This window comes from Phyllostomus discolor, chromosome 14 (genome assembly GCF_004126475.2).
Source record: "Phyllostomus discolor isolate MPI-MPIP mPhyDis1 chromosome 14, mPhyDis1.pri.v3, whole genome shotgun sequence".
Lineage (NCBI taxonomy): Eukaryota > Metazoa > Chordata > Mammalia > Chiroptera > Phyllostomidae > Phyllostomus > Phyllostomus discolor.
The window spans coordinates 28,477,867-28,503,612 of record NC_040916.2 but is presented as its reverse complement, the minus strand read 5'-3'; the positions used below and the strand labels follow the sequence as shown (position 1 = coordinate 28,503,612).

General features: G+C 57.3%; 1 protein-coding gene and 1 pseudogene across 1 annotated transcript; both read left to right on the top strand.

The window, feature by feature from the left end:
• Window positions 1-906: 906 nt before the first annotated feature.
• Window positions 907-18,736, top strand: LOC114489460 (annotated as a pseudogene).
• A 2,681-nt stretch (window positions 18,737-21,417) lies between these two features.
• LOC118498110 (butyrophilin subfamily 2 member A2-like) lies at window positions 21,418-25,054 on the top strand. The gene is made up of 5 exons (XM_036015215.1): window positions 21,418-21,533; window positions 23,124-23,470; window positions 23,810-23,999; window positions 24,560-24,623; window positions 24,830-25,054. The coding sequence occupies exons 1-5, from the start codon at window positions 21,418-21,420 to the stop codon at window positions 25,052-25,054; spliced, it is 942 nt and encodes a 313-aa protein (XP_035871108.1).
• The last annotated feature ends 692 nt before the right edge of the window (window positions 25,055-25,746 follow it).

Here is a 25,746-nt window from a genome sequence, read left to right as displayed (position 1 = left end):
CGCCACAGTCGCGATCTAGGCGAACGTCCCTGTGACGCGCGTTGCTGCGGTCAGAGCCCCGTCCCGGGCACCTGTGTCCTGGGCACCTGTGTCCCGGGCACCTGTGTCCCGGGCACGCCCTTTCTCTCCCGGAACCCGCATCCCCCCCCCCGCCCCCCGCAGACCGACTCGTGCACATTCCACGGAAGAAGCTAAGGAACCACGACCGCGCTGCTCCGCTCGCTTCTGGGGCCAGAACTCAGGCTCTGCTGCTGTCACCCCACATCCTTCCGCACCCTCCTCCCCCTTCCTGTCCTCGCCGCATCCCCTCTGCGACCCCGGGTGAGGTCAGGCGCGGAGCCCCAGGGAGCCCCTCCCCCGGGACCCGTCCCCCGCGCGGGGTCCTGCGCGGCCCCCACGCTGACTCAGAGCGCAGCGCCCCTCGCGTCCCACCCGCCAGCGTTCACTCCGGCGTCTCCTTCCTTCCGCTGGCGCTCAGACGACGACTTGCGGTGGCACCTCCGCAGGGGGCACAGTCACGCCCCGAGACCCAACCGCGCAGAGAGCGGAGGAGGAACTGTTCCTCCTCTCCCGTCAGTGCCCGTGCGACGCGGGGCACCTGGGACCCTTTGTCGTCTGTGACCGGAGCCTCAGGACGCCCAGGGACCGTGCGGAGTCCAGGATTGGCCGGCGGCGGGCGAGGCAGCCAATGGCATTCCCGAGAGTCCAATCCTCACCAGTTGCTAGGTGGAATACACAGATACTGCTTATGCATGAGGCAGGCGCAGCTACAAATTGGCTATTGAGATTGTCCGGCTTTTTTGGCTCCCTTTTCTCTTTTCAGGGACAATACAATTTTTTTTTGGAATGTCTTGCGATTCTCCGCTAACTGTGGCGCCGTTACTAACTACTAGGACAGACGCCGGCATGTGTACTCGTGTGTACGTGCGTGTGGGCGCGGGTGGTGGTGAGTGGATGGGGCAGGTGTTGAGGCCAATGAGCACCCTGTTTTAAAAGCCAAGGAATGTCCTCCAAGTTGCAGGGCTAGTCGGGGCGGGGCACAGAGGTGGGGGATGCAGCAAGAGGATGGGAGAGTAGAGACTGGAGCCAGAAGCAGCTGCACAGCAGTTACTGGGAGACCTTGGGTCTGAGTCAGAAACCGGGGGCTGAGAGACGCGAGGACCTAAGTGAGAGGCAGGGCCCTCCTCTTCCTGCGGGAGGTGGCTCTGCAGGGCCCGCAGGACAAGGGCAGCAGAACAAGGGTTAACTTGGTCCACTAGACGCTCTGGTTCCAGCACCCCTGCACCCCCAGCACGCTCCCTCTGTGTATCTTACCTGGACAGCGCATTTCACTTGGGACGAGCTAGTGGCTGCCTGTTGGACAGTGCCAGGTCCTACCATGCTCCCGGCGTCCAGCTGGCCTGGGGACCTGAGGAAACTTTTGTGTGCCCAGGGTCTGCAGGGGCTCAGCGGCTCCTCCCCTGTGTTCTGTTCCCGAGGCGCTGGCAGCCTCAGTCGATCCGTACTAGGCATCTCCTGCTCTGACGGCCACAGCCGGGGCCCCGGAATCCTCAGCCAAGGAAGCCCCTGGTCTGTGCCCTGGAACGGCCACGTCCTCCCCTGCCTTAGATAAGGGACAGCGGAGACTCTGCCTGGTGCTGCCCCTTGGTTGAACAGCTCCGTATTTATTGTCCAGCCGGCTGAGCCCGTCCTGGCCATGGTGGGAGAAGACACCGAGTTAGGCTGCCACCTGTCTCCGGAGAAAAGTGCCGAGGACATGGGGGTGCGCTGGTTCCGGTCCCGGTTCTCACCCGCCGTGCGGCTGTACCAGGGCCAGCGCCAGAGGACAGAGGAGCAGATGCGGCCGTACTGAGGACGGACAACCTTCGTGAGCGGAGACATTCGCAAGGGGAGGGTGGCCCTGGTCATTCACAACGTCACAGCCCGTGACCACGGCACCTACCGCTGTTACTTCCAACAAGGCAGGTCCTACGATGAGGCCGTCGTGCACCTGGTGGTGGCAGGTGAGACGTTTCTCTTCGTTTGGTGGCGTTTTCACTGTGTGACTCTTGGGGATCGTTTCTCTCTGAGCCTCAGGCCCCCACAGACCAGCAGGTGTTTGTCGAGGACTCCTCTGCCCTGGCAGGGGGGCTCCTCCTGCCTGAGGGCCGAGTGAGGGGGTGTGTCCTGCTGAGCTGTGGGCATCGAGTCCTGAGAAGCACAGTGAGCTCAGTGGGGCCGTGAGCAGGGGAGACGGTGGAACCCCACGGAGTAGCCCCTGCTGCTGCTCAGAGAGCTCTAAGGGTCTTCGCCAGGAACATGCTCTGGAATTAAACATTTTAGACTATTTGTCTGCTTCCAGGTATAGGGTCCAAGCCCCTCACTGAGACGAAGGGCCAGTAGGATTGGGGTGTCTGGCTGGAGTGCACCTGCAGAGGGTGGTACCCAGAGCCCTGAGCAGTGTGGGGGGACCCTTATGGTGAGCTCATGCCCACCCTGGAGGAGGCTTATACAGAGGACACACACGGCCTCATAAAGTCACTCAACAAACACTTAGCAAGGATCACATATGTTCAAGGAGATAAACAGGCCTCTAGTTTGTGGGTCCACGTGTGTGAGTTGTCTTCAGCAGCCCCCAGCCGTGGCCCCCACTGTGGTTTCTGAGAGGGAAGAGGACAGAGCAGGGACCTGAGCGAGCTCCTCAGAGGTGCACCCAGGGGTGCTCTCCCCTGGGTCTCCCTGGTCTCACTGACTGGGACTTTGCTAGTCCTCGTTCCAGAAGGAGTCTTCATCCCCAGCCCCCTGCTTGCACGGTGGCCCTGGCGGTCCTCCCCCCGCTCTGCTCCTCCTGGTCCTGTCGGGTCGGATCGGAAGGCACCTGCTTCTCTGTTTCCGGGCCGGAACCGGCCTTCCCGGTGCCCGACTCAGTGGGACGTCGTCCTCGCCGCCGTGGGGACGAGCGTTGCTGGGCGGCCCCTCCCTGTGGGCTGACAACACCCTCACACACACACCCACGTGCAGAGCAGGGGACCTCACCTACAGCCCAGATTTCTCTAGTGAAAATGGACCTTCCTGAGTATATTGACCCATTTCACACCCATTCCCCTCCCAGCGCCACCCACAGGTCTGGGTGAGAACTGCGCCTGGGACCCTGGATCCCGGGAAACTCTAAAGAGGTGAGAAACCATCTGCCCAGAAGCTCCCGTCCAGGTGGGGACGAGGCGGCTTCTCTGTGTCAGAGCAACCGGGGTGCTCCAGACAAGACTGGCATGTGTCCCGCTTACTGATACGACTTCTAGCGGCAAAGCTTCCGGTGGGTGAATCTGTGGGTGAGACAGCAGGGGGCCCTCAGAGAAGGGGCTCCCCCCACTCTGTGGCCGCAGCCTGACCTGGGCAGGAAAGTCACGCCCTGTCCCCCGTGGGGTTGGCTGGGAGGGGCGCGCCTGTCGCCCCCGCCTGACCACGGGCAGGGAGAGTTCGCGTGCAGCCCCGGTGCTCTGCGCCGCAGGGCCCGGCTCCCGCTGGATTTACCCCCTGAGCCAACCGCGGGCCTGTCCGCAGCTCCCTGCCGGCAACCACGGGCCCGGCCGATTCAACAGCAACAGTGACCCCCGGACTGGGGGGCAGGGAAGGGATCTGCTCCCTGCAAACCGGCTCCACTGAGACGGAGCAGGGGCATGGGAACGGGGCTGCGGGACTGTCCTGGGGACAAGAGGCCCAGGGACCAGACCACTGAGTGACTGGACAGCTGCCCCCAGTCAGCTTCGCGCCGCTGCTCTGCCCCGGGAGAAATGTGCCCCCTCTGCTCCGGGTTCAGTCCCAGGCGGGAAGAGAACCTGCGTCTCCGACACAGAGGGGAGCTGGATATGTGGAGGGAAATTCCATTCCTAGTCCCTCATTGGTCCGCCGTCAAGCAAACCAGGACTCCAGATCGACAATTTGATTGGTCCGAAGGCCACTGTCCTGTTTGAGCCGCTGTGATTGGCCGGGGCTGCACTCCTTTGACTGGAATTGGAAGCCGGGGTCCTGTTGCTTGAAGGGGGATTCCGGGAGGTTTCCGCAGAAGGGCGGGCTCCGCGGGAAGAATCACCTGCGGGAAGGGTCAGTGCGGGGGTCCGCAGCCGAGTGCGGGCCTCTCTGTGACGTCCAGTTTGTGGGAGGGACCCTGAGCAGAAATGGCCACCAGGCTCTGTTCTTCGATGTGTGAGCCCAGGTAGCCACCAAGACCCCTCCTTAGTGGGTGTCTTTTTTTCTGAGGGTTCACACTGCCATCTTGAGGGGATTCATGGAGGCCCACATCCTACAGGTCCCCAGGAACGACAGTCCCCTGCTGTGGCATCAGCGGTGAAGCCAGATCCTCTGTCATCAGATGCCAGGGGACCAAGGGAAGGGGCCTGAGTTGGTGCTTGTCCTGTGTCAGGCTGTGGGGAGCATCCTGCTGACAGAACATTGGAGGTGGCCTTGACCTTAGCAGGAGGGGCCAGGGTCCTGGGTCAGACCGCCCGTGAAAGGAGGGAGACTAGACATTTAGAAGTGAGGGATGCCCACTGAGTGTTTTGAAATTACGACAGAAAATTACTCCTACATCCACGCTTTAAACACAGCTTCGGTGCTTCACAGATTTCAGGACTGAGTTCTGTGTGACAGGTGTGTGCAAGTTCCCAGGGGAAGGTGTGCTGACGCTCCCAGCTTACTTTAAAAGGCTGCAGGTGAGTAAGCATAGGGGCATCAGCAGAAGGATGGATGACTATGAAGTAAGCGTGTGTTATAAACGTGCACTGCAGACTGTCAACAATGCGTGTGCAGAGGCCTGGAGGCACAGGGCAGACTGACAGCCGTCAGAAGGGAGGGGTGGGGGGCTGTGTGGAAGAAGGTGAAAGAATGAGCCATAAACACACACACACACACACACACACACACACACACACACAACTGTGTGGTGACAGGCAGAAGGAAGGGTGTTGGGGGTGGGTGGAGGTGGGCAACGGGGCAAAAAACGGGGACAGAAAGGGACTTTCCTTGCAACGACAGGTGCACAAAGCAGTGAGCAGATGAAGTTTTATTGGGTTCTACACTTCAAAACTGAGTTTGTGAATCAATATCACCCCAAATACATTCAATTTCTAAAATTATAGTGCAATTTATAAAAGGAAAAAGAGAAACTAGTAAAAAACAAGCAGTAGGTATATTCAGTGTTCATTCAAACATTCCCTCAACTGTGCTCTGTCTTTGTAGTTTTCCCCACAAACCGCTGACAGAGGGGGTGGGGCGGGAAGAACCGTGTTCTGCTGCTGGTAACAGAGACCAGAGGTGCCCGGGGCTTCAACTAAACACGGGTCCACGTTCCTCTCACGTGAGATGACCCCAGAGGACGGCGGTCCGGAGCTGGTCTGAGAGCTCAGAGAGGCATCCAGGCCCCAGCCTCCACCTGTCTCCATTCTCTTCCCTCTCCATGTGTGGCTTCCATCCCCAGGTTGCCTCTTGGTGACGAGATGGCTGCTGGGCTCCAGGTCCAGAGACGGTGTCCACCCAAGAGGAAGGAAGAACTGGGAGGAGTTGGGTCTCTGGAGAAACACAACTAACAACATCCACCTGCAAACCATCAGCTCAGACTCAGTCCCTCAGCATCTCCCATTAAGAAGGTGATGGGCACAGTGCCGTACCTGTCTCTCCCAAACTGGGTCTGTTCACTGAGAAGCAGCAGGGAACAGATGGGGCACAAGGGAGCAGCCTCCTCCACGCCAGAACCTGCATTCACACCATGGAATGCATCACAGTCCACAGCCACAGACACACTCTGCCCTGGGGGCTCAACTCATGTCCTTGAGACCTAAACACAGTGTCTCTGGAGGCCCCAGGCAACAGGTAGACCCTGTTGGTCCCCAAGTCCCCTAACAGACACACTCATAGCCTCCGCCCTGCATAGCAACCTCAGAGAACACAGACCCTGCAGCAGAGGGAAGTGAGCACACCTGGAAACCCAGGTGCGGCTCAGATGAGGGGCAGAGGGTGGATGGACCCTCTCAGCAACGCCCCCATGAACCTTCCCTGGAAAACCTGGAACCTGCCCATCGGCCCCTGACAGCACCACCCGTGGGAACCTGAACACGGTGCTGCCTGGGAGTGGATCTGAGGCCTGAGTGTCACAGGGGCCAGGACAGGTGGCGTGGGTCCGCCCTCTCTCTGTCACACCTGCCCTGGGCTCTGCTGTCAAAGACGTTAGCCAACGACCACAGTGACCCTGTAAGTCCTGCACCCTCCTCTCCTCCCACACTGCCCTCTGCTGCTCTGTCCTGGTTCCTCTGCTAAACACACTGTGACACAAGTGACATGAAGCAGGTGTGTGCAGTGAGATACTGCTCACACACACCCACACCCAGGACTGATTCACGCAGGTGAGCACACAGAGAGACCCAGAGGGAGGGAGTCAGGGCTGGAGCTGGTCTGCACTGCCCCATCCAACACGGGGTCCTGGTTTTCATGCCAACCTTGCCCACTGGTTTCTGCCCAGCAACTGATGAGACACAAGGCTCAGAGCCAATCATAAAACAAGGGTTTTCCAAGAGGGACTTTGCCCATTTCCCTTGCTGAGCACGCTTTCTTTAACCCACCCTTCTTTCCACATCAGAGACTCACCTATAATAATTAACCATCACGTACTTTTGCTCTGTGATTTTCATCTCGGAGTGTCAAGGTTATTTGGGGGCAGTTGGTGAAAGCCAGGGCCCAGGTCCCTTTAGGAGAGAAGCTGAGGAGCTGGGGGAGCCTGCAGGGTGTCCCTCAGCCAGAGAAGGAGTGTGGTGCTTTGAGCCTGCAGGTGAGGGCACAGGGGGAGCGTGGAGCAGGGCAGGTAAGGTCTGCACTGGGACACCTGTGGGAGGGAGACAACAGGAACCAGGGAGCTGGACGCCTGCCCGTCCCTGGGAACTTCCTGTGGTCAGAGAGGAGCAAGGCCCCTCACAGTCTCTCCTGCTCATCTCTGGGAACGTGTTCTAGGAGATTCTAGAAGAGGCGTTGACACCAAACCCAGGCTTGACTGCCTGACGCTCGGCAGCCAATCACTGGGAGACAGGGACTGGTGGGAGGAAAGCAGGTCCATTCAAGGGCCCACAGCTGGAGATGATGGGGGTCTCTCCTGACAAAGACCATCTGAACAATGGACACTGTCAGGGTTCTTGTAAACAGAGAGAAGGAAGGAAAACAAACAAACAAAAAACAACAAAGACATGGAAAGGAGAGTGTTGAGAGTTCTGCATCCAGGGGACAATGTGCCAACAGCACAGTCTGTTCAGGGGACTGGTCGAGGTCAGCAAACCTCCCAGAGCTGAATGTCTGAGGGTGGAGTGAGCTCCTTCTGAAGTTAGTGTCTGGAATTCTTCAGCAAACCGGCTGTTTATCTGAGTCACATATAAGTTAGCAGGTCATCATTTATAGAAATAATGTGGAAAGAACAGTGGGGTGGGTTACCAGGTGTGTGTCTTAAAGATTAATTGTAAAACCCTGGCCAGTGCGGCTTAGTTGGTTGGAGCATCGTCCCACACACCAAAAGGCTGGGGGTTCAATTCCTGGTCAGGACACAGACCTAGGTGTTGGGTTCCATCCCCTGAATATGCAGCCTAGGAGGGGCAGCCAACTGATGTGTCTCCTTCATGTCCATGTTTCTCTCTCCCGCCCACTCTCTTTGTCTGTTCATCATCCTACTCTCTCCTCCACCCTTCCGCTCCCTCTGGAAGTAATGAAGAAAATGTCCTTGTGTGAGGATATAATAAAGTTGTATGTGTAAAGAAGATTGTTAAAGCAATACTTGTGACATAGAACAATCTGCAGCATCCACACACACAGCGGTTGAGGAATGCATGACTCCACAGTGGCTGCCCACAGAGGGGGGTCCAGTCCCTGTGTCTATTGGCCGTCGGTACCTCCTCTTTGGAGAAAAGTCCGATCAGGCCCACAGCTCATTTTATACTTCGATTGTTTGCTTTCTTGGTGTTTAGTTGTATGAGTTCTTTCTAAATTCTGAATATTAAACACAGCTTAAAAAGTGGGTCCTATTACTAACTGCTTTTTATTTTATTTATTTGTTTAGTTTAAGATTCCATTTATTTATGTTTAGAGAGAGGGAAAGGGAGGGAGAAAGAGAGCGAGAGAGACACTGAAGCACAAGAGAAACATCAATCGGTTTCCTCTCACATGCTCCCTGCCAGGAACCCAGCCAGCACCCCAGGCCTGTGCCCTCCCTGGGAATCGAACTGGCAACCTTTGGGTTCTCAGGCTGGCACTCAACACACTGAGCCACACCACTCAGGGCTGAACACTTTTTAATTGTATTGCTGGCAAATACATTCTTCATTGACTACATGGTGTTTTCATTTTGTGATGGTTTTCTGTGCTGGGCAAACACTTGTTACTTTGAGATGGTCTCATTCATTTATTTGTTCACTTTTAGCCCTTGCCCAAGGGGACATGCCCAAAATGATATTGCTCAGAGTGATGTTAGAGAATTCACTGCCTACGTTTCCATCCAGTTTTATGGTTTCAGATTTTACATTTAAATCTCTAATTTTATTCTGTGTTCTTCTTTGAACTTGGTTTACGGAAGTGATGCAGTCACACCCTTTTGCACGTATCCATCCAGGGTTGACAACAGCATTTAGAAGAGGGTCCCTTCACCTCAGACCGATTGCCCACAGAAGCCAGGACTCGTTGCTGGCTCTCAGGTCTGTCCCATTGACTTTGGTGACTGCTGTCCTGCCAGGTCCTGCTGTCTCTTCAGGGCAGACGTGTGACGTCCTGTCCTGTGAGGGAGTGTGGCACCACCGACTTCCTTCTGTCTCAGGGTTTCTCTGGCTGTTCAGAGTTTTCTGTGTTTCCACATACTTTTTAGGGTTAGTTGCTGTGCTTCTGAGAAGTAGGTGGTTGGTACTGTAGTAGGGATTGCACTGAGTCTGTGTGTTGCCTTAGGCAGTGCAGACATTGGGACAATATGAACCCTTCCCAACACCAGCACACTGCATGTCCCCACTCATTTGTGTCTCCTCAGTTTCTGTCCTCATTGTCCTACAGTCGTCACTGTGCAGGTCTGCCACTCTTCACTTACATTGAATCCTAGGTACTTTGTCCTTTTGGGTGATATTGAAAATGGGATTTGAGGAATGTCTCATTCTGAATATTCAATGTTGCTGTGTAGACAGGCAGCAGGTTTTTGCTTTTATATCCTGCAGTGTGACTGCATTCACAGTAGTTCTAACAGTTGTTTCGGGGGTTTTTTCCGGTGGAGTTCTCAGGCTTTTCTCTATTTTGTATCATGTCATCTGCAAATGGTGAGAATTTTACTTTTTCCTCTCTGATTTGTATGATATTTATTTCCCTGTCCTGTCCAATCAGTGTGGCCAGGACTCCCAACACTGTACTGAATGGCAGTGGTCACTGTGGGCATCTGTTTCTCCTTCCTGGTCCACAGGAACAGCCTTCAGCTTTGCACCACTGAGACTGTGTGGGTTGTTGGTTTGGGAATCATGTTTTTAAGGAAAAGGTTTTCTATATATTTGTAACAAAATTGGTTGCAGTTTGGGTTTTTAAATTATATCTACACTTTGCTATTACAGATTTTACCATGATGAACACACTTAAATATAAACCTTTTTGATAATGCCCGATTTTTTTCTTTGAGACTAAATCTTTCAAACGAAAAACATTTTAAAGCCATTCTGTGTGTGTATATATATTCAAAATGCATTGAGAAATATTTACACTCATATCAAGCAAAGTCTATGATTTCTATTATAAATAATAAATATTTTATTCTATTATTATTATTACTATTAATAATATCTTGGTCATTTTATACTTGTCTGTGATAAGAAATAAAAAAAAATAAATATCTCCAGAAATAAGAGGAAATACATCCCACACTGTGAAAACTTTTAACATTTAAAACATTCAGGTAATTGTAAAAGCACAGGGTGCAAAGGACTCCCCTTCTGCCCTGGATGGAATGGGGGCCTCTGGGAGGGGCTGAGCAGGAGGGATGTGAGGGGTCAGGACGTCCTGGCTGCTGTGCGGAGCACGGCCTGCAGGGGGCAGCAGTGGGAACAGGGACTCAGAGAAGTGGGGCCTGTCTTCCTCACAAGGTGATGCTGGGGGCGGGCACCTGGCTGTGGCAGGAAACTGTGGGTGAGTGGTGGGATTCTGAGCACGTTCACACAGGAGGGCCCCGCACTCCCTGGTGGAGACGGTTACGGTACGTGCACTACCGTTCCATGTTTCATGGGTGATTTCCATGTTGGGATCAAAGGTGAAGAGACTCCCCAGGAGACATTTGCAGAGGAGACTCTTGGGTCAGCAGGGATCCTGGTTGTGCCCGGGGTCGGCCCTGGGGAGGCCGCGTCTCCATGTGGAATTCTCCACCTTCTCCCAGGTCGTCACTGTTACCCAGCCCCTCCTGGAGTCTCTCTCTGCCCAGCAGGGAACGATGGTGAGGCGCCTGGTCCCCCGCCTGCCGGCCCTCCCTGTCTGCCTCGCCGTGGTCCAGCTGCTCAGCCCCTGCTCAGGTAGGACCTGCTCTGCGTTTGTGCACCTGAAGCATTTCCCTTGGGGCCCAGTCAGAACCCTGGACTCCCCCCACCCCTGCAAGGCCCATCCAGACACACCTGTGTGAGGACTGAGTTCCTTCCTGTCTGGGTGTCTCTCCCCTCGCCCTCCCTGCTGGGTCACCCCCTGGCCCTCTGGCCCCAGCTCCCACTGACAGAGCCCCCCCTTCTGATGACCAGCTCAGTTTGCTGTGGTTGGACCCCCTGAGCCCATCCTGGCCATCGAAGGTGAAGATGCTGAGCTGCCCTGTCACCTGTCCCCGGAGATGAGTGCTGAGACCATGGAGCTGATGTGGGTGCGATCCAACCACAGGCAGGTAGTGCACACGTATGCACATGGGCAGGAGGACATGCCGGCAGCAGAGTTTCGAGGGAGAACTTCGATTTTAAGAGAGGGCATCACTGTGGGGAAGGCTGCTCTCCGGATTCAGGACATCAGGGCCTCTGACAGAGGAACCTACCTGTGTTATTTCCAATATGGAGACTTCTTTCAAAATGCCCAGGTGGAGCTGAAGGTTGCAGGTGAGCCTCAGGTTTGATCTGTGCTTGTTTCTCTGGAGTCAAGGGCAGAGGGTCCATGCCCACCAGGGAGCACTGAGGGCTCCTCACCACCAAGGGTCTCCCAGGGCCCCCCCACCCTGCCTCCAACTCTGCTTCTCTGAGGCCTGAGACAGACCCAGGTCTTCCCCCAGGAAGGGCTCCTCCTGCATCCAGTAAAGAGGCCCTCACACTGCCCACCAGGCCTCAGCAGGGAAGTGGAGGTCGGGGATGGGAAGGAGGAGGACACTTTCCCACAGTGGGTGGCACTCAGGTGTTTGGGTTCAATGTGTCCCAGACAGTGGCCGTGGGCCCCCAGGTGCCCGCTGCTGTGGGTCCAGGGGCCTGAGCTGCAGGGACAGCACCTGTGGTGCCCACACCCTGCAACCAAAGGCCCCGGGACACACGTGCAGTTGAACAGGGTGTGTCCATCCCTGGAGCAGTGAGGGGGGATGCACAGGGGAGGAAACCGGGGTGTCTCAGAGAGGGGGTGTCAGGGAGGACTCGGTGTGACCTCTGGGCTGTCAGGGGACTTGGGGGGATGTGGGAGCAGGGCTCTGCTCTGGGCTGGGTGCTGTCAGGAAGGTGCAGGGTGTCATGGGTCACTCCCAGCCAGGACAGGGAGGGTGGTCACTGCTGAGGTCTGCACACTGTTCCTGCTTCCTCTGTGCTCAGACCCACTGCTGAGTGGTCTTGACCTTGTCCTGCCCCGTCCCAGTGACAGAGTGACCTTGTCTGAGGTGCTGCCCCGTGAAAGTGCTCGTGTCCGGGTGTCAGGGCCGCACTTCACCTTCTCAAGACACAGTCCCGCCCTGGGCTTCTGCCTGGGGGGTCCCTGGGGAATCCAGCAGGGGATGGACTGTGGGGGGTCCTGGCTTTGTCCCTGCAGGGCCTCCTGATCCAGACACTGTCCCTCCCTGTAGATCACAGGTCCTTTGAAGAAAGTCCTCCCCACAGGACTCTGTCTTCTCAGGTCTGTAAGGGGCTCCCTCCTGCTCCCCTGTGTTTAGGGATTCAGTGTCAGTAGGAAAAACCCCACAGTTCCTGCCTGGGACAGCGCTCCTCTGTGGAGAAGTGTTCCCCTCTCCACAGTCACGTGACACAAACTTCCCACGGTGGAGGGGCCCCAAAGCAGGCTGACACCTGCAGCATTAATTACATCAGAGTTTCCCACGGGGACAAGCACACAGAGCACAGCTGGGGCGGCAACAAGACGAGGGGCAGATCCATCCCCCACACGGCAGGGCAGAGGCTCACACAGGACAGGCCGGATGGGTGGGGCACTGGGGTGGGACCTGCTTCAACCAAAGGAATTTACATCCTTGCCCAGAGTGGGGTGAGGGGCTGTTCCAGGAACCAGCAAGTCAGGGCCATGGGGGAGGGGAGGGCCCAGCAGTCTCCACAGGGATTTAGGGGAATCAACCTCTGCTCTGGCCCAGATCCCCCTGGATCCAGCAGGAGGGCCCAGCGGTGGTCAGGCAGTGGTCACACCGTGGGTCAGTCTCTCCTGCACAGCACACTCTGGGAGCAGCTCCTGTGAATCCCTGCTGGGCTCATCCAGGGTGGGTGTGCCCCTCCCTGCTGTGGAGACCCCCACCAGTGCAGAGGGCTCCCCAGGATTCAGACTCACTGTTCCTCCCCAGCACTGGGCTCTGACCCCCACGTTGACATGAAGGGCTACGAGGCTGGAGGGATCCGTGTGGAGTGCACGTCTGCCGGCTGGTACCCGCAGCCCCAGATCCAGTGGAGAGACGCCAGGGGACACAGCTTGTCTGCTGAGGTGGCCACAGCGGCTGCAGACCCCCAGGGCCTTTATGCAGCCTCAGCCTCTGTGATCCTGGAGGACAGCTCTGAGGAGGGGGTCTCCTGTGTCATCAGAAACCCCCTGCTGAGCCAGGAGAGGTCATCATCCAGGGTTTCCATTGCAGGTGAGTGCCCTGCCCACTGCCCTGGGCTCCTGGGTGCCCCTGGGGGAAGGTGTGGCTGTCTGCTGCTGACCTGGGTCTGTGCAGGGAACAGAAGGGACAGAGCAGGGACCTGCTGCTCCTTCCCCATGAAACTGTTTGTGTCACAGACACCTTCTGAGCACTTCCTGGGGCCACACACGGTGCCAGGGGACGGGAACTGGGGACAAATGGTCAAGGTCAGCAAAGACATGGGAAAAGGGGAAAGAAATGTACAACTCAAATCTTAGGAAAAGGGCTGAACTCCTTAAAATATAAAACAACCAAGTAGAGCAATGAGCAAAGTACAAGAATTATCCGTCCACAGAACAGGAAATGACTCAGGAAAAGGTGTCCAATCTCATTGACTAGGGAGGTGATTTCCACCTGTGAGACTGGCAAGAAAGGAAAAACGAGGTGATGGTAACACATTCTGGTGGCAGGATTGTGGGGAGACGGTGACTCTTAGAGGTCTGTGGCTGTTGTTTGGTGTAGTTTTGGTGTCAGTGAGCACAACTCCCACTGGGGACACCAGAACCACCGTATCCAGAGGACTCACTCAGTTATGCAAGACCCCACTTCTGGGACTTTATCTGAGAGATCAGCTTGCGTTTACGTTAAATGACCCACATAAAAGGTTATTTCCTGTATTATTAACCATTTTAACAAAGAGTCAGAGATGGTGCAAGTGCCCCCGAGGGGCCGTGTGTGCAGGGGGTGCTGCCCTGTGAGAGCAGACACAGACCTGCCCCCTGTGCTGAGGCGGGGAGGTCGCCCAGACCCGGGGGAGCAGAGGGAACCACCTGTGGACCCGCTAATATTCAGTGCTGTTTTCACCTTAGAGAAGATAAAATAAAAATATTTTTCTGTTTTTAAGATTTAACCAACACTTGCATGGCACTCACTGTGTGTCAGGCACTGGATAAACATTAATTTAATCTCTTACCCAACATGACCAGGAACAGATGGTTAAGTCATTAGTTCAAGGTCACAGAGCTGGTCAGGTGGAAGACCCAGAATTGGAACCCAGGCCCTCCAGCCCCAAAGTCCACATCCTTAATCCCCAGGTTAAACTGACTCAGAAGAAGATAACAAATGGCAGAGGGAGGAGCAGTGGACAGATTTCAGTGACTTTGTATACGTTCTTTTATATTCAAAATATTCCCTTGTGAGAGGCAGTTACTTCAAGACAACGGTGTTACGTGCCAGTGAAAGTTCTGGGCACTTCGGGGAGAGAACGATTGTTTTCAGTCCCCAGATACTCTGAGACCCGAGGTGGCCATCAGCTGAGGCTCACCCTTCGCAGGCCCCTTCTTCCGGAACGCGCAGCCCTGGGTGGTGGCTCTGGGCGTGACCCTGCCGGCTGTGCTGGGGCTCCTGGCCGGGACGTGGTACTTCCTGTGGCGACAGCAGAAGAAGATCCAGGCCCTGTCCCAGGAGAAGGAGAGGGAGCGAAGCGCCAAAGGTGAAGCCCCACTGCAGGTGGTCACCACCTCTCCACCACAGCCCGCACCCACCTCGCAGGTCCTCTATTCCATCCCCTTTAAAGGACTTTCTTTTCTTGCTTATTTACAGAGAGGCTGCAGGACCAACTCAGTAAGTGGTGAACCCGGGCCCACTCGTCCTGGGGACCCTGCATTACCCGAGTCACTGACCCCTCACGTTGTTCCCTGCAGGGTGGACAAGGATCCCGTACCTACCAGGTGAGTACCGAGACCCCCATCTCTGCCTCTCTGCTCCGATATTTTAGCCCCTTTCCTCCCCGCTAACCTCCCAGGAGAAGAAAGGGGGACTCTAATTGGGGGACCAGGCAGTGGTCTTCTCAGGGGAGGGGGCTGCGGTCCCTCCACCAGGGGGCGCTCGCGGGGGACACCCTGGGAACCTCGGAAAGGAGTGGGCGGGGGAGGGGGAGGTGACTCAGTGTGGGAGTCCTTCCCTCCCTGATTGGTTCACAAACTCTGTAGCGCACCGAAAAGAAAGGCAGAAGGAGCAAAAAGTGTCTTAAAAACAGGAGTGGCCGTGTCTGTAGTCACAAATTGATCGTCACTGATGAAAAAGTAGTATCTGAAATTTTCCCATTAGGTTGCCCGGTTGTTTCCGGAGTAGGCAGGAAATAATGCAGATTGAGGGGAATGAATCCCAGCACACAGGTACACACGTGTGTACACAGGGCAGTGTGTGTGCAAACACACTCAGGTCCTGGAGAACCTGGTCGTTGTTTATATGAGACAGTCGCTGTCAAAGTCCCTCAGGGGCTGTCTGACCACAGATGGTACCAAACCATGAATAGACGAGATTTTTCCTTTTCACATAAAGGAAGGCTTCTCCTTGGCACAGCAGCACTGCAGCATCACTGTTCTTGCATGTTGGACTTGTTATTAAGTAAAATAAGGGTGACTGAACACCAGCGCTGTGATACTGCACCTGTCCATCTGTCACAGAGACGTTCCTCAGGGACTGAGTGGGGGAGGATCCCCAGAGTACACGTGCTGGACTCAGGGCGGGGGTGGGGGGGGATTCCTGAGGGGGCAGGTCGGAGCAGACAGCAGGGGACGTCATCATGCTGCTCAGACTGATGTGCAATTTAAAACTTATAAATTGTTTGTTTCTGCTACTTTTATTCACTGTCCCCAACCGTGGTTGTCAGAAGGTCACTGAAACTTCAGAAGCTAAAGCAGGGATGTGAGGTGACTGCTGCACAGACAGGGACAGGACAGCTGTGCGGTGACCCTGGGACAGCCCCTGCAGGGTGCCTGGGGGTCCTGAGCTGCAGCTGATGGAAAGAGGAGGGCGAGCCAGGGAAGGAACAGGCAGAGGGAGAAGGGAGGAGGGTGGGGGGCACACAGGAAGACGACAGGGGGCACAAGGGAGAGAAAGGAACCAACTCAGAAAGGACAGTTGAGGTGACTGTCTGTCTCCATTGCAGGTGAGGAGCGGTCTCAGGCCTATGCAGGTGAGTGAGCCTGAGGCTCTCTGGTTTCCCGGCTCCTGTGTGGGAAGCACGTGCAGCCTTTGCTGCTGGGGGAGGGGTCATCCCATCCAGCTCAGAGGCTCATTCTCTGTGTCTGCACCACCCCCTCCTGTGTGGGCACTCAGAGAGGACCTTCCAGACCCAGTGTCCCCTCACCCTGCTGACACCCACGCCCACACCTGGCACAGCCTGGTCCTGTCCCCATGGCCCCAGCATGATGGGGGGAAGCCCAGCACTGGGAGAGGGTTCAGCCTCGCCCGCAGAGCTGCAGATGAGGGGAGTGGACGTTGAAGGGGACTGAGGAGAGGAGAGAGAGGAGGCTCAGTGAGGACAGTGGGTGGGGGGTGGACAGAAAGAATGACCTTTCCTTGTCTGTGTCTCCTTCCTTCCAGAGTGGAAGACAGCCCTCTTCCAGCCTGGTGAGTGGGTCCCTCTGTGTCCCCAGGACAACCCCCGAGGGCCCCTGTTCCCTCTTTCCTCTCCAACTCTTTCCTGAGGGAGGTGACCTGAGGTCGTGGTCTCAAAGGTGTGCCCACCTGCTGCCCAGAGCCGAGGGACCAGGGACAGAGGCTGTCCTGGGGCCCACAGGTCTGTGTGGGAGGAAGAGGCAGGAGAGGCGGGGCTGGAGGAAGGGGCTGCAGGGAGGGGGAGGGGGTGACCTGACCAAGCTCCTCCCCTCCTGCCCCTGTGTGTCCCCGAGTTCTGTCTTGTCCCACAGTCACTGCTGCTCTGTGAGGGCTGGGACAAGGACCGAGTGAGGTGGTGACTGTGTGTTGTCAGAGCACCCACAGGAAACAGACGGCCTGTTTGAAGGGGGTGTTTGTCTGATGGTAATGACCACGGTGAGGAGAAGGTGTCATAAGGACTAAAAACGATGCAGACAACTCCTCAGAGTGTTACAGACTGTGTTGTAGGGTGACTGACTCCCAGGGGTGCAGGGTCAGAGGGGACAGAGGACCCCACAACCCGCACAGATCATCCCCTGACAACACACCCCTCACAGCACTTTCTCACACTGTGACTCGGGCACTGATGACTGACAGGAACAGGGACAGAGAATGCGGCAGCACCAGCCGCACCTCCCGGTGGTCCTGTGACAGGTGACCCTTTATCATCCACACGATCCCCAGTGTGGAGCTGACCTCGGTGCTCCTGTCACTCTGGTTGTTACTGACAAAAGTGCTCATGGCCGTGTTTAAGGGACACGGATGACCGTCTCCTGGAGGCTTTGGTGTGCTGGCTGAGGACAGTGAGGCAGCTGGGGCTCGGGGGGCGGGGCTCCCGGGGGAGGTGCTGGGGTGGAGCATCTCCCTGGGGGACGTGGGGGTCAGCGCTGTGCCCCCTCTCCTCCCTCCTTCCCGTGTCCAGCCTGCACCTCCCCTTGGCCAAACCCACAGTAACCAGAGCCCAGGAGCCCAGGGGTGCTGTCCATGGAGGACTGAGTCCTGGGCCAGAGGGGGTGGGGCAGGTGGGGAGTGGACCCCAGAGCACATGGAGCCCCAGCCTGGCCCCAAGCACAGGAGGGACACGGTGTCTGTTGTCACACCAGGCACTTCTCTGTGCCCAGCCTGGGGCTCAGTGTACCACCCATTTGTCCTGTTCCTCCCCAGAGACCAGTGTTTTACCCCAACTTCACAGACAGGAAATTGAACTTGAGATATTCCGTAGCTGGTGTCTGTGGGAAGAGAGACTGTGCAGGAAAGGACGTCACCCAGCTCAAGGGGCAGAGCCAGGGCGGACATTGATTGTACAGAACAGGTGGACATGGACATTTTGGGGGAGAAACAGAAATTAGTAGATCCAAACCCTCCTCACCCTCCCCTTCCTCACCAAACACAAGACCCCTGCATTTCCCTGGCATGGCTCAGGGTCACATCCAGGTTGGGCTGGGAACCCCGGACTGTGGGCTCAGCCTCCTGCCCAGACCCTGGCCTTGGAGGCTGAGGCTCTGAGGTCCGGGCACCAGGGCTGACCCCACACCCTCTGACCCCCCTGCAGCGGATGTGTTTCTGGATCCAGACACGGCGCACCCCGCCCTCCGTGTTTCTGAAGACAAGAGGAGCCTCCAGCGGGTAGACACATGGCAGAAGCTGCCAGAAAACCCCAACAGATTTGACTGGGAGAACTGTGTGCTGGGCTGTGGGAGCTTTATATCTGGGAAACACTTCTGGGAGGTGGAGGTGGGGAACAGAAATGATTGGCGTGTTGGGGTGTGCAGGGAGAGTGTGAGCAGAAAAGGTGGCGGTAAAATGGTCCCTGAGAATGGATTCTGGACAGTGGGGCTGAGTCCTGGGAAGGGTTACCAGGCTCTCACGGACCCAGACACCACACTGACCAACGTGAGCCCCCCTGAGAGGGTGGGGGTTTTCCTGGACTGTGAGCTGGGGGAGGTCTCGTTCTACAATGCCCTCAACGGGTCTCACATCTTCACCTTCCCGCACACCCGCTTCTCTGGGCCTCTGAGGCCTGTTTTCTGGGTTTTGACAATTCATCGCACTCGCTTGACCATTTGCCCAGCACAGAAAGCAGGGAGGTCCCTTGTGCCTGACCCAGGAACTGACCCTTCCCTGGAGACCCCAGTGTCCCAGGGCACAGCGGGTGGGAATGGGGACCCTCAGGCTGAAGAAACGTCTCTGCTTCCTGCTGCCCCGCCTGGAGCTGAGGGCCTCCTGGACACAAACCTCTCAGCAGGAAAACACTCACTGAAACCACACTGAGTGACGGGCTTCGCTGACATTCACTCAGTGTTTTCACACAAGAGACAAGGAGACCAGGGTGCAGACAGTGATTTGACTTTCCAAAGGTGAGTCAGCCGGCTTCAGGCAACCAGAGCTGACATTTATAGGTAACTTTAAATGTGCTACAGCTGTGCTACCTGCTTCAGGTGACTCTGACTCATTGCCAAAAACCCTGTGAGGCAGCCTCATTGTGAAAGTGTGGAAACTGAGGCAGCGGCAGGTTAACTCACATCTATAATTCACAGAGTTTAGTGTGGCTGGAAGATGGTCATCCCCTGCCCCTCCCCCTCCCTCTCGTCTGTCCCTTTGCAGCTGATTGTCCTGTTGGGCAGGGTCATGGGCAGCCCCAAGGTTCCCCCCCAGGGCACCAAGAGTAAAGGTCACTGCAGGTGACTGTGAAGGCCACACCCACTGGGATCCTTCAAGGTCACCTGTCAGAGCCGTGGTCCACCACTTCACTGACTGGCTCTGCAGGACGCCGTGGTCCAGAGGGTGAACTCACAGTGACCCCATCACACAGGCTGAGAAGGGACCAGCGGCCACTTTCTGAACCAGCCTGTGACCCGTGGGCACAGAGCAGACCCACCCCCCCACCTCCCACCTGGAGGTCGTCTGTGAGCAGGACGGTGGGGGGAGGGGGCAGACGGACGTCAGTGGAAGTTTCATCACACGGTGGGACCCACGTCCAGGACAGGGACACCCACCGCTGACCCCTACTGAGGTTCCCGAGGTCCCTGTCACCTGTGGGTCCTGGGGAAAGGCCGTTCTTCCTCCTCCTCATCATCATCACTGTGACTGTTCACCATGTGTCCCCTCCCTCTGTGTGTGGGTGTCATGTCACATGTGCTAAATAAATGTGTCAATGATCGTCACTCTTCAACTGAGTATCTCCACCTTTAAGCCCCTAGAGCTACCTCACTAGCTTCACAGTTTAACTCATTAAAACATTTTCTCAGAATCCTTATTGTGTTGGTTTTGTATTGCTGCTTGATAAACAATCACACATTTGATGACCTAACACAACACGCATTTATTTTCTTACAATCTTGTAGGTAAAATTCAGCATGGCTTTTCCCAAGCTAAAGTCAGGGTGTCTCAGGCTGGGTCCTTTCTGGAGGATCCAGGGACGAGTCTGCGTTGCTCACTCTGGCTGCTGGCAGAGCTGAGTTCCCTGCAGTGACGGGACCCAGGTGGCCCTCCTTGCTGCTGTCAGAAGAGCTGAGACCCTCCAGGCTGGGACCGTCTGGGGTCGTTCTCACAGGGACAGATGTGAGGGAACAAGTCAGGTGAAGGATTGACACGGGGACAGAGTCCCAATTGTGCAGCACTTGCCTGGTGGGGCCCTTGCTGGTGAGCTAACTGCAGCGTGGGTGGGGTCAGAGGGAGTCCCAGGCCTCCAGAGAAGATGTGCGAAATGTTAAGGAATGTCAAGGAATGGGAAGCTTGTTCTAGAAGAAATGTGCAGAATGGGCCGACTGTGTCTGTGGGGCATGGGGAGGGAGCGTGCTGGGGGTGCAGGGGTGCTGGAACTAACCAGAGCGTCCGCTGGACCAGGTGAATCCTTGTTCTGCTGCCCTTGTCCTGCGGGCCCTGCAGAGCCACCTCCCGCAGGAAGAGGAGGGCCCTGCCTCTCACTTAGGTCCTCGCGTCTCTCAGCCCCCGGTTTCTGACTCAGACCCAAGGTCTCCCAGTAACTGCTGTGCAGCTGCTTCTGGCTTCAGTCTCTACTCCCCCATCCTCTTGCTGCGTCCCCCACCTCTGTGCCCCGCCCCGACTAGCCCTGCAACTTGGAGGACATTCCTTGGCTTTTAAAACAGGGTGCTCATTGGCCTCAACACCTGCCCCATCCACTCACCACCACCCGCGCCCACACGCACGTACACACGAGTACACATGCCGGCGTCTGTCCTAGTAGTTAGTAACGGCGCCACAGTTAGCGGAGAATCGCAAGACATTCCAAAAAAAAATTGTATTGTCCCTGAAAAGAGAAAAGGGAGCCAAAAAAGCCAAACAATCTCAATAGCCAATTTGTAGCTGCGCCTGCCTCATGCATAAGCGGTAGCTGTGTATTCCACCTAGCAACTGGTGAGGATTGCACTCTCGGGGATGCCATTGGCTGGCTGGCCCGCCGCGGGCCAATCCTGGACTCCGCACGGTCCCTGGGCGTCTTGAGGCTCCGGTCACAGACGACAAAGGGTCCCAGGTGCCCCGCGTCGCACGGGCACTGACGGGAGAGGAGGAGCAGTTCCTCCTCCGCTCTCTGCGCGGTTGGGTCTCGGGGCGTGACTGTGCCCCCTGCGGAGGTGCCACCGCAAGTCGTCGTCTGAGCGCCAGCGGAAGGAAGGAGACGCCGGAGTGAACGCTGGCGGGTGGGACGCGAGGGGCGCTGCGCTCTGAGTCAGCGTGGGGGCCGCGCAGGACCCCGCGCGGGGGACGGGTCCCGGGGGAGGGGCTCCCTGGGGCTCCGCGCCTGACCTCACCCGGGGTCGCAGAGGGGGTGCGGCGAGGACAGAAGGGGGAGGAGGGTGCGGAAGGATATGGGGTGACAGCAGCAGAGCCTGAGTTCTGGCCCCAGAAGCGAGCGGAGCAGCGCGGTCGTGGTTCCTTAGCTTCTTCCGTGGAATGTGCACGAGTCGGTCTGCGGTGGGCGGGGGGGGGGGATGCGGGTTCCGGGAGAGAAAGGGCGTGCCCGGGACACAGGTGCCCGGGACACAGGTGCCCAGGACACAGGTGCCCGGGACGGGGCTCTGACCGCAGCAACGCGCATCACAGGGACGTTCGCCTAGATCGCGACTGTGGCGCCAGGTCTCCCCGCGATTCCTCCCCGTCTGCGCCCCCAGGCCTGCGGCCCCGCCCGTGACTTGTCCTTGGAGCTGGGGAGCCCACTGCCTCCCCGCAAGTCTCCCTGCCACACGCCCCCCTCTTCCCCTTCCTCCGCTCCTTCGCTCCAGTCTCAGGTAGGGGGCGGCCCCGGGCTCGCACTGGCGCTGCAAGGAACGCCCACCCTCCCCTGTGCGTCTGGTTCGCGCCTCCTTCGTCCCGCACGTGTCGGCTCGGATCATAACTGCGCCGCCCAGCGCAGAGGCAGCTAACCTAAATTAACCAAAATATTATCTTTGAAACTTAATTAATGTAAACGATTAATGAGACATTTAACGCGATTTTAGTCTGTATCTTTTTCGGGGATATAGTTTATTGATTTTACTATTACAGATGCCCCATATTTTCCCTCCCCTTTATCGCCGCCTGCCGCGCATCCCCCTCCCTCCAGAACCCCCCCTTCCCCTAGTTCATGAGTGCATGTTAGTTCTTTGGCTTCTCTACTTCCTACATTAGTCTTAACCTCCCCTGTCTATTCTGTACCTGCCAATTATTTCCTGTTCTCTGTACGGTCACCCCATTCCCCCTCCACCCTCCCCACTGATAACCCTCCACGTGATCTCCATTTTGGCCCCGTGTGTGGGGGAGGGGTCAGAGAGGGAACAATGCCCTTTGCTCAGCTGTCACCCTGCTGTCAGTCACTTCACCTGCTACCCACAAGCTGAATGGGCCCCTCTGGTGTTGATTCCTGGGTGGGGGGTTTGTGTACATTCTAGGACCCGGTGGGCCCCTCCAACGGACTCTCCCGTGAGACCGGCAGTTTCTCCCGCCGTCCCAACTCCCGGATATTTATACAGCCAGTGGTTTTGAGGATTTACTTCCCAGGCTGGAACCCTGGGTTGCTGGTTTGTCTCCCTCCCCAGGTGTTTCTCCTGGTTTGTCCACGTGCAAATGTGGGACCGCCCAGCCCACCACCCTCAGCCTTGCCACCTCGCCCTGTCCTGTCGGCCCCACTGCCCACCTCTGCCCCACGCACAAGTCTGCATGAATATTCCTGCTGTAACTCCTTGGTTGTCAGACTTCCATACAGTTGGATTTTCTGGTAGTTCTTGTTTTTGGTTTTAAACTGGTTTTTGTCCTTTGGATTGTGTGATCATGAAAAGCAAGCCTACCTACGCCTCAATCTTGGCCAGAAGTTCCCTGCGTGTCTTACCTGGACAGCGAATTTCCCTTGGGACCAGCTGGTGGCTGCCTGTTGCACAGTGCCAGGTCCTACTGTGCCCCAGGCGTCCAGCTACCCTGGGGACCTGAGAAAATGTTTGTGTGCCCAGGATCTCAGCGGCTCCTCCTCTGTGTGCTGTTCCCGAGGCGCTGGCAGCCTCAGTCGATCTGTACTAGGCATCTCCTGCTCTGACAGCCACAGCCGGGGCCCCGGAATCCTCAGCCAAGGAAGCCCCTGGTCTGTGCCCTGGAACGGCCACGTCCTCCCCTGCCTTAGATAAGGGACAGCGGAGACTCTGCCTGGTGCTGCCCCTTGGTTGAACAGCTCCATATCTATTGTCCAGCCGGCTGAGCCCATCCTGGCCGTGGTGGGAGAAGACACCGAGTTAGGCTGCCACCTGTCCCCGGAGAAAAGTGCCGAGGACATGGGGGTGTGCTGGTTCCGGTCCCGGTTCTGGCCCGCCTTGCGGCTGTACCAGGGCCAGCGCGAGAGGACAGAGGAGCAGATGCGGCCGTACCGAGGACGGACAACCTTCGTGAGCGGAGACATTCGCAAGGGGAGGGTGGCCCTGGTCATTCACAACGTCACAGCCCGTGACCACGGCACCTACCGCTGTTACTTCCAACAAGGCAGGTCCTACGATGAGGCCGTCGTGGGCCTGGTGGTGGCAGGTGAGACGTTTCTCTTTGTTTGGTGGCTTTTTCACGGTGTGACCCTTGGGGATCGTTTCTCTTGGCACTTCAGGCCCCCCACAGACCAGCAGGTGTTTGTCGAGGACCCCTCTGCCCTGGCAGGGGGCCTCCTCCTGCCCGAGGGCCCAGTGAGGGGGTGTGTCCTGCTGAGCTGTGGGCACCGAGTCCTGAGAAGCACAGTGAGCTCAGTGGGGCCAAGAGCAGGGCAGAAGGTGGAACCCCATGGAGTAGCCCCTGTTGCTGCTCAGAGATCTCTAAGGGTCCTCGCCAGGAACATGTGTTGGAATTAAACATTTCAGACTATTTGTCTGTTCCCAGGTGTAGGGTCCAAGCCCCTCATTGAGATGAAGGGCCAGGAGGATTGGAGTGTCTGGCTGGAGTGCACCTCCACAGGGTGGTACCCAGAGCCCCGAGCAGTGTGGACGGACCCCTATGGTGAGCTCATGCCCACCCTGGAGGAGGCTTATACAGAGGACACACACGGCCTCATAAAGTCACTCAACAAACAGTTAGCAAGGATCACATATGTTCAAGGAGATAAACAGGCCTCTACTTTGTGGGTCCACGTGTGTGAGTTGTCTTCAGCAGCCCCAGCCATGGCCCCCACTGTGGCTCCTGAGAGGGAAGAGGACAGAGCAGGGACCTGGGCGATCTCCTCAGAGGTGCACCCAGGGGTGCTCTCGCCTGGGTCTCCCTTGTCTCACTGACTGGGACTTTGCTAGTCTTCGTTCCAGAAGGAGTCTTCATGCCCAGCCCCCTGCCTGGACAGTGGCCCTGGCGGTCCTCCTACTGCTCTGCTCCTCCTCGTCATGTCGGGGTCGGATCGGAAGGCACCTGCTTCTCTGTTTCCGGGCCCGGACCGGCCTTCCCGGTGCCTGACTCAGTGGGACGTTGTCCTCGCCGCCGTGGGGACGAGCGTTGCTGGGCGGCCCCTCCCTGTGGGCTGACAACACCCTCACACACACACCCACGTGCAGAGCAGGGGACCTCACCTACAGCCCAGTTTTCTCTAGTGAAAATGGACCTTTCTGAGTATATTGACCCATTTCACACCCATTCCCCTCCCAGCGCCGCCCACAGGTCTGGGGGAGAACTGCGCCTGGGGCCCTGGATCCCGGGAAACTCGAAAGAGGTGAGAAACCATCTGCCCAGAAGCTCCCGTCCAGGTGGGGACGAGGCGGCTTCTCTGTGTCAGAGCAACCGGGGTGCTCCAGACAAGACTGGCATGTGTCCCGCTTACTGATACGACTTCTAGCGGCAAAGCTTCCGGTGGATGAATCTGTGGGTGAGACAGCAGGGGCCCTCAGAGAAGGGGCTCCCCCCACTCTGTGGCCGCAGCCTGACCTGGGCAGGAAAGTCACGCCCAGTCCCCCGCGGGGTTGGCTGGGAGGGACGCGCCTGTCGCCCCCGCCTGACCACGGGCAGGGAGAGTTCTCGTGCAGCCCGGGTGCTCTGCGCCGCAGGGCCCGGCTCCCGCTGGATTTACCCTCTGGGCCAACCGCGGGCCTGTCTGCAGCTCCCTGCCGGCGCCCACGGGCCCGGCCGATTCAACAGCAACAGTGACCCCCGGACTGGGGGCAGGGAAGGGATCTGCTCCCTGCAAACCGGCTCCACTGGGACGGAGCAGGGAGTGGGAACGGGGCTGTGGGACTGTCCTGGGGACAGGAGGCCCAGGGACCAGACCACTGAGTGACTGGACAGCTGCCCCCAGTCAGCTTCGCGCCGCTGCACTGCCCCGGGAGAAATGTGCCCCCTCTGCTCCGGGTTCAGTCCCAGGTGGGAAGAGAACCTGCGTCTCCGACACAGAGGGGACCTGGTTACCTGGATGGAAATTCCATTCCTCGTCCCCGATTGGTCCGCCGTCAAGCAAACCAGGACTCCAGATCGACAATTTGATTGGTCCGAAGGCCACTGTCCTGTTTGAGCCGCTGTGATTGGCCGGGGCTGCACTCCTTTGACTGGAATTGGAAGCCGGGGTCCTGTTGCTTGAAGGGGGATTCCGGGAGGTTTCCGCAGAAGGGCGGGCTCCGCGGGAAGAATCACCTGCGGGAAGGGTCAGTGCGGGGGTCCGCAGCCGAGTGCGGGCCTCTCTGTGACGTCCAGTTTGTGGGAGGGACCCCTGAGCAGAAATGGCCACCAGGCTCTGTTCTTCAATGTGTGAGCCCAGGTACCCACCAAGACCCCCTGTTAGTGGGTGTCTTTTTTTCTGAGGGTTCACACTGCCATCTTGAGGGGATTCATGGAGGCCCCACATC